This window comes from Crocodylus porosus, unplaced genomic scaffold (genome assembly GCF_001723895.1).
Source record: "Crocodylus porosus isolate Cpor-Errol unplaced genomic scaffold, CroPor_comp1, whole genome shotgun sequence".
In the NCBI taxonomy this organism is placed as follows: domain Eukaryota; kingdom Metazoa; phylum Chordata; order Crocodylia; family Crocodylidae; genus Crocodylus; species Crocodylus porosus.
This window is the reverse complement of record NW_017728910.1, coordinates 12,742,910-12,750,797: the sequence shown is the minus strand read 5'-3', so window position 1 is coordinate 12,750,797 and position 7,888 is coordinate 12,742,910. Positions and strand designations below refer to the sequence as shown.

Sequence of the window (7,888 nt, the reverse complement as noted above, 5' to 3'; positions counted from 1 at the left end):
GCAGGGGGTCGGACTCGATGATCTACTGAGGTCCCTTCCGACCCTAGCATCTATGAATCTATGAATCTATAAACATGCCTTTGTAATACAGTCAATTGAGTGTCCTGATGCTTTTACTCCTGATACCTGAAAACTCTTGCCTTTACAGCCACTGCTGCTTTGTGCCTTACGGAGAGATCAGAGGCAGGAAAAGAGCTAGTTCCAAACTGCTCTGGAACACCACCAACAGAACGAGGAGATACGAAATATCAACCCTCGTACTAAACCTCCATCCCCTTTTTCCTCCTCAGAAAATCCTGTAAGGGGCTCTATAGCATTACAGTTCAGAGAAGAATATGAGGCAAGCATCTTTATTGCATTACTCCACTTCCACCCCAAGACTGTCAAGCATGAATACAGAATACAATTTCCTCTGCACTATCTACAGAACTTACAAAGAGGCAGAATTTAAAGAGCTGTAAACCTGCTCCAAAGAGCATGATGTAGAATTCATTCATAAATAATCCAGCTATCAAAAAAAAAAATGCAAGCACTGGCTGTAAATTACTGTGTCCTGAGGTGAAATCCTGACTTCACTGAAGTCAATGTCAAAGCTTCAGGTGTATTACAATTTCACCCTTATGCCAATTGTTCAGGATAAGTCTGCTGGGCCAAACTCTCTCTCATTTACAGCCCTACAACCTTAGTGAAGTTAAATGACCACTGGAGATTGCAATAGGAAAACTAGAGAACTAATTGCCAAAATGTATTAATATCTGGTATAGTGCCAGGTGGCTCATGAAAGGAGTAATGAGAATTAATGAATAGGCATGGCTTTAAAGGCAGAGGATCAGATATTAGGTTATACCTTTTTGGCACCTGCTCCCTTGATAACCTGGTTTGCAGGTGCAAGTACCATTTCTGGCATTGCATTCCAGAGTGTTCTCCTTCACACACTGACATTCTTCTGAACAGCCAGCTCCAAAGACCCACTTGGGACAGGCTGTAGCCAGATCAAAAGGAATTGTTAACATTGCAATTATACATGAGTTATTTTTTAAACATCTGCAGAGCTGTGTGTGGATAAGACAACTTCTGTAAAGAGAAATATGCATTTTACTTGTCAGCAAAACTATACATTCAGAGACGTGCATGCATGAGTGTGAGCGTGAGTGTGCATGTGAGTGTATGTAAACTATAAAGCCAATTCCTGACTGAGCTGATCCATCATATTTTGGGCAATCTGAGGTGAGTGCAAGAGGTAGTAAGCTTTAAAATGAATGCTGGTTGTCATTTTTAAACAAATATTTTTGGGGTAAAATGCCACAATCTCCCCCCAAATGAATGTTTTCCTGAAAAAAACTGTCTCTTCACTTTTCTAACTTTTCAACAAACTATACATGAAAAAAAAGCCGTTTTGGTTTTTCTTTCTGTTTTTTAGATTCTTTATTCCCCTTTATCTTTTAGGTATTAGGTACCTGGTCATCTTCCTTTGTCTTTTTTGTGTGTATACCTTTGTCACGTCATCACCAAACTTAAGGAGGTGAGCTGTCCCCCCAGAGTTGATTGAGCAACGTACTGCTAAAAACCCTGCTCAGTTACAGCCATACATCCTTATAGAATCGTTTCATATCTGTTGTGCTCTTTCTGTTTACAGCAAACAGCTCAGAACAATTACTGTGACTTACTTAGATGGCAGAAACGCCCATATAATCCTGGGTCACACAAACAGGCTCCATACAGTCTGTGGCAATAGCCATTATTGGCACAGTTACATTTCTTGTTACAGTTCTTCCCAAAGAATCCTTTTGGACAGCCTAGAGAGGTACACGTGAACAAAATGATCAACAAGGTCTCTTTCTGTGAAATACCAAGCCAGCCTTGTTTTAGCATGCTTCCCATAGCAAGCATCTGGAGGAAATTTGATGCTTTTTTTTATTGAGGCACTGTACTATGACACAGGAGATCTCAGTTCAATTCTGTCTTTTCCACCATCTTAGCTGATACTGGGATAAGTCTGTCCCTGCCTCAGCTTGCTATCCTTACAATGCTGATAATGCTAACTGCTTTCATACATTTGTTGCCTCCCCTGTTGTTTCAAGACAAGGAGGGCAAGGCAGGACAAGATTCAAGCGTATGTGTCTATGCCCACCACCTCAACTGGAGACTTAGCTCTACTATGTGCAAACTAGCAACGACAAGAAGAAATGGGCAGTCACTAGGTTCCCAGACAGAAATTATACAGATCAAAACACTAGCAATCATACCATCCTCACAAATCTTTCCACTAATTCCCAGTGGGCAGTGACACTGTCCGGTTACAGGGTCACACGAGCCTCCATTCTGGCACTTACAAATGCTGTTACAGTTTTTCCCATAAGTCCCTGGAGAGCAAGCTGAAAAGAAAGCAGAGAAGATGAATGGACTAAGTAATCACTTCATGAGTTAGAAATGAAATGAAATAATGCTTCAGTCATCAGAATAATACAAACAATTAAAGGACAACTCTGGTCAAGCATTTCTTAAATTATGCCATGTCACTGTTGTTTCCTTATAGGATGATATCTGTTCTTCTGGTATTTACCACCAGGTCATTAAAACTGACAGCTGAAGTAACCAGACTCAATTACCTGAAGGGAAATATGCCTTAGCTATATTCTTTGCCTACAGAAGCTCTGAAGCTTCATAGATATTTTATACTGTCCAGAGGTTGAGACGTAACAACACAGGACTCCATGGCATAAAGCTCTGATGGCTCCTATGAAAAATGTATCTGTGTAATAGGAAAGACCTCCATTATTTTCAGCTAAAATTGGTTAAATACAATCTTTGGACTCATTTTCAGTAACTAACTTAATTGACAGGTTATCATTACACACTAAGCAGACGAGGTTCTTTGGGTGAATCTGATATCTTTTATTAGACCAACTAAATAGTTGGAGAACAATTTTTAAGCAAGCTTTCAGGTTCAAAAACCCTTCATCAGGCTAAGGAAGTCTCAGCAGATGATGTGTGCTCTTCCTGGATGGAATGAGAAGTAAAGAAGCCGGAGGCTGGGCTGGTATGCAGACAAGACAGGCAGTCAGTGAAAATGTAGACTGAGGAGTCAATGGATGAGAGACAGGCTGGGCATATGGGAGAGAAGGGGGATGAATAGTGGAGAAGTACCTGGGAAGTCAGCTTCAAACAACTGCAACCCATACAAGAAAGAGACCCTATTCTTAAAAAGATCTTGCCAGAGCCACCCATCCTAGCCTCCAAACAAGCACCGAACCTCACCACCAGAAGCAAACTTCCTCAGGCCCAGAACACACCAAATTAGGTCCAGACCATGCCATGACAAGAAATGCAAAACCTGCCAGCACATCTCCACACCCCGCCCCCCCCACAATCACTGCACCCCACAACAGAGCCATCAGCATTCCCGGATCTTATAGCTGCATCTCCAGAAATGTCATACATCTCATCCAGTGCACCAAATGCCCTGATGGAAAATACGCAGGAGAGACCAAACAACAACTGCGCACCAGAATGAACACACACTGGAAATCTCTCGAAGACAGGAATACCCAATTACCGGTGGGGGCACAGTTCTTACAAGAAAACCACTCTCTCTCTCTCTCCAACCTCTCAGTCCTGATCCTCAAAGGAAACTTACAAAGTACTTCCCCGAGACGAGCCTATGAACTGCACTTCATCAACCTCCTGGATACTAAAAATCATGGACTAAATATAGACATTGGATTTATGACACATTATAACTTACCTGACAGCTGACTTCCCAGGTACTTCACTATTCATCCCCCTTCTCTCCTTCCCACCCAGCCTGTCTCCCACCCACATCTTCACTGACTACCTGTCTTGTCTGCGTACCAGCCCAGCCTCTGGCTTTTTTACTTTTCATTCCATCCAGGACGAGCACTCACCAACTGCTGAAACTTCCTTAGCCTGATGAACGGTTTTTGAACCTGAAGGCTTGCTTAAAAATTGTTCTCCAACTATTTATTTGGTCTAATAAAAGATATCAGATTCACCCAAAGAACCTTGTCTGCCCGTGTCCTTAGACCAACACGGCTACAACCTACACCCCCATTACATACTAAGAATCTTGAAATTCATCATCAATTATCCTTTGATTTTCTTTCACTCATTAGGAAAATTAAGCTCCTGATTTCTTTTCAAAGTGTCATCTATGTAGAAAGGAAAAAAAGAATGAAAGAAAGAAAGAAAAAAATATTTATAAGGATCAAATCTTGATTTATATAGAAAACATTCTGTGCTTATCTCAGTCAACACTGACATCAATGAGATAAGACATAATTCTGTATTCTTTTTAAAACTAGAACAGAATTCTTTTGGATCAAATGGAATAACATCGTTGATAACTATAGAAAAAGTCTCAATTATTAATGCACACGATATAATACTATTACAGAGAATACGAGCCCTGACTTAAATCTGTGCCTGAATGAAGAGACTATACTGCAAATACGGGTTAAGACATTCCAGTTGGGTTACCAAAACACATTAAAATATCCTATGAGCACTACCTGTAACACATAGCAAAACTGAAAATTATCATTTTAAACTTCTTTGCTATTATTCTATTACCAGTGCCCCAATAGTTTCTAACTAAACTCATAGTTCACCTGTACTAGGAACCCGCTACATTTTCATTTATTTCTGGCAATTTGTTGGAATCCCTTCCTTCTTTCTTTTGCCCTGGTGTCTGCCAAATATCTTGGAAATGTTAGGGTGGTGACCTATTGAGACTACTGCGTAGCACTCTCTCAAAGTTCCTTGGCCCAGCTATCAATACAGGTTTCCCTCACTTTACGCAGGTTCATTATGTGTGAATTTGCTCTTATGCGATGATCCTTTTTATACCAAAAATTTGTTATGTGCGAGGTAAATTCACTCTTATCTGATTGGTGTCATGGAAGCCCGCAGTCAGCTGCTTTGTGGGAGTGACAAGCACCAAAATATAGTCTTCTGTGTGGATCTGTGCTCCTCGCTCCTTGTCCGCAACACGTGTTTCTGTAGTTGCTGTCCACATTATGATAGCGCCCTGTGCTTGTGCGCACTGTCTGCTGTTGGTGAGTACCAAAATTGTCTTGTAAAAGTGGTAGAAATAAATCTGGGGGTCAGTGCAGTCAAGGTCTTGGAAAGGATCCCTATTTGTTACATTGTAGAGTGGGTTCCCTTTATGGAAATTCGAGTTATGTGCCATTTTCAGGAACGCATGTACAGCATAAACCAAGGGAAACCTGTATCACCCCATTGCCTGTTATCTTACAGCTTGTAAGCTGTTTGGGGAAAGGACTCAGCCAGCTGTTGGATAGCAACCCTGGGGCCCTAGTCTCTAACTAAAGCTACTAGGCACAATGGTAATACAATTAATGGGCACACATACTGAATTGCTAACAACTCTTTTGTTAATGCTGTGATGATGAAGGCACAAATCCTGACTGCCTTTATGTAAATAATAGGCTAAGTACTGTCCATCAAGACATGGCCATTCTTCCATGCCGTTTGTTTTTTCCCACATCCTCATGCAGCAGAAAATGCTTTTTACAAGGAAGTAGGAATAACGAAAAGCAAAGTTCTTGTATCATAATTTCCTTTATAAAAGGCACTGATGTACAGGTCAGAAGCACTTAAAGTATTTTAAGCAGTAAAAGCTCTAATACTAAAAAAGAACAACTCTCAATAATGTTACGGTAAATTAAAAAAAACAACAGTTCAGAAATAAAGGCCTTAGTTCACCAATGTAATAATAATTAAAAAAATGACCGCACGTCTGAACTTGGAAACTTGGAAACAACTAAGTTTACCTTTGAGTCAACCCAGACAGCATTAGCATATGCCAGAAGAGACTTCTAAAATGCAGCTAATCAAGTAATAGTCTGCAGCAAACCTGGTGCACTGTAGTCCACTCACATTCTGGGGACAGCACATGAAGTGAACAGGACTTTACATCAAAATAAAGAAGTAGAGTGGGATAATGTGTTGGCGGTTTGGTATTTGATCAGTGAGGCAATGCCAGGGGCTTACCAACTGCATAATTCAACATCCCTTCCCATTTAGATTTAATGTGCCACACAGGACATGAAGACTTCATGTCAAAATCAAGAAGCCACTGCGTCCGTCTCAACTGTGATCAAATGGCATAAATGTGAAATCTTTCAATGAGAATTCTGTTCCTTTTCAGTATAAAATGAGAACAAACTGTTTCTGTTTCTTATACAATTGCCAGAGCAGAGCTCTAGGGCAAAGAACATAACTCTTGGATCCCGTCTAACCGTCCTGTACTCACTTTCATTACAGATCATGCCAGTCCATCCAGGCAAACAGATGCATCCACTGTTCTCACTGTTACATGTGCCTCCATTCATACAGTCTTCACAGCTCAAACTACAATCATTGCCAAATGTGCTATCCAGACAAACTGAAATAGAAAAAGCACAAAAAGTTTTGTGAGCACAGGGACACAACACTAATAAACGTCTACCTATCTGTAACCATTCCAGATATACAGTGCAAAGAAAGAACTTTGTAGAACTTCTTGTAGAGTTTAGACTGTGGTTTGGATGGTTTGAATCGGGATGATCCTGCCTCAATCAGAGGGTTGGATTAGGTCCCTTCCAGCCCTACTCCTCTATGATTTAGTGAACCTGATCAATTTAAAGAAAGTATTAAGAGTATTATTGGTATTAGAAATATACCTGGATCTTTCCAAACATCAGTATGGTTTCCTTGACAATAAGGGAGAACCCTCCCATTTCAACACAATAAGCACATTGGCTGTGTCCTCAGTTTTGGGCCTCTGTTCTAGCACTGCCCAGTCAGAGCACATCTGCTTTTATGCTGTGAGGTTGATTGCAAAGAGTTGCATCCTAAGTGAGAGGAAGTGTGAGGCTAGGCTCCCCGTCTCTGGTGGTACTCATGCAGCAAGATACTGTAAATCTTTGCCAGAGAGGGCTAAAAAATACTGTGCCTTATAGAACTGAACTAGGTTTTTTCAAAAGAGGTTTTTTAAAGAGAGGATACCATTACTTCAGTTTTCAGGTCACATCAGGTGAACACTATAATCATAATATATTTAAAAAGCAAATTTTAAACTATATTGTGAAAGTCTATCTTAATGCAAGTTTATAATCTTTTCTGCACGAAGAGGATTTTCACATGGAGAAACAAATCAGTATCTAAGTCTCTGTCTCACACACATCTACCATTTTCCTTTATCTGCTCACAAGTACAAGCACTCCTGCTGCATGATGTTTGTTGAAGGCTAATGAGACAAATGTTACTTCTTTTTGAAATATCTGCATGACATTACAAGCCCATCCTTTTGATCAGCTTTTTGCCTCAGGTGGTTTGTGGGACAGGACTGATGGTTTTTTTGGATAAAGATTTTGATGAGGCCTTAAAAGGAAGCTGACAGGCTCCTTCAGCTAACATTAAGTCAGTGGGTTGCTTGTTTTTCATTGGTAATTCTCTATGTGAGATCAGATTTTCTAAAGCACTTAGCACCCAACAGCTCCCATTCAGGAACTTGTATAAGTGGCCAGCATTCAAATGAATTCAGAAAGCAGCTAAGAACAACTTTGAAAATTCAGCCCTAAACACTGGAGTGCAAAATGCCTTTGGAAAGGGTAACCAATTTTACTTCAACAACATAATAAAAGGCAAAGGACCTGTCGAAAAGACTAACTGCTTGCAATATATTATTGTTTTAACAGGCGGTTTAGTTAAAATCTACAGCACAGCACAAAAAAGCACTTGAAGCCAGGAAGAAATTATGTTCCATTTGAGAGTGAAAAGGCGTGGCTAAACTTTGAAAAAGGTACTTTCACCCTCCATTGCCACTAGCTCCCTGGGCATCAACATTGTCATGGTTATGCTCTGG

At 40.4% G+C, this 7,888-nt stretch overlaps 1 protein-coding gene across 4 annotated transcripts in view; it reads right to left on the bottom strand.

The window, feature by feature from the left end:
• Positions 1 to 7,888, bottom strand: part of LOC109308411 (multiple epidermal growth factor-like domains protein 6) — a 291,549-nt gene that overhangs the window by 65,599 nt on the left and 218,062 nt on the right. For all 4 annotated transcript variants that reach the window (XM_019532693.1, XM_019532694.1, XM_019532696.1 and 1 more), the window contains 4 exons: positions 6,296 to 6,427; positions 2,247 to 2,375; positions 1,668 to 1,796; positions 848 to 982 (listed from right to left, as the gene is read on the bottom strand). In XM_019532693.1, the coding sequence (XP_019388238.1) occupies positions 848 to 982; positions 1,668 to 1,796; positions 2,247 to 2,375; positions 6,296 to 6,427 (525 nt within the window). The remainder of the gene's footprint in view (positions 1 to 847; positions 983 to 1,667; positions 1,797 to 2,246; positions 2,376 to 6,295; positions 6,428 to 7,888) is intronic.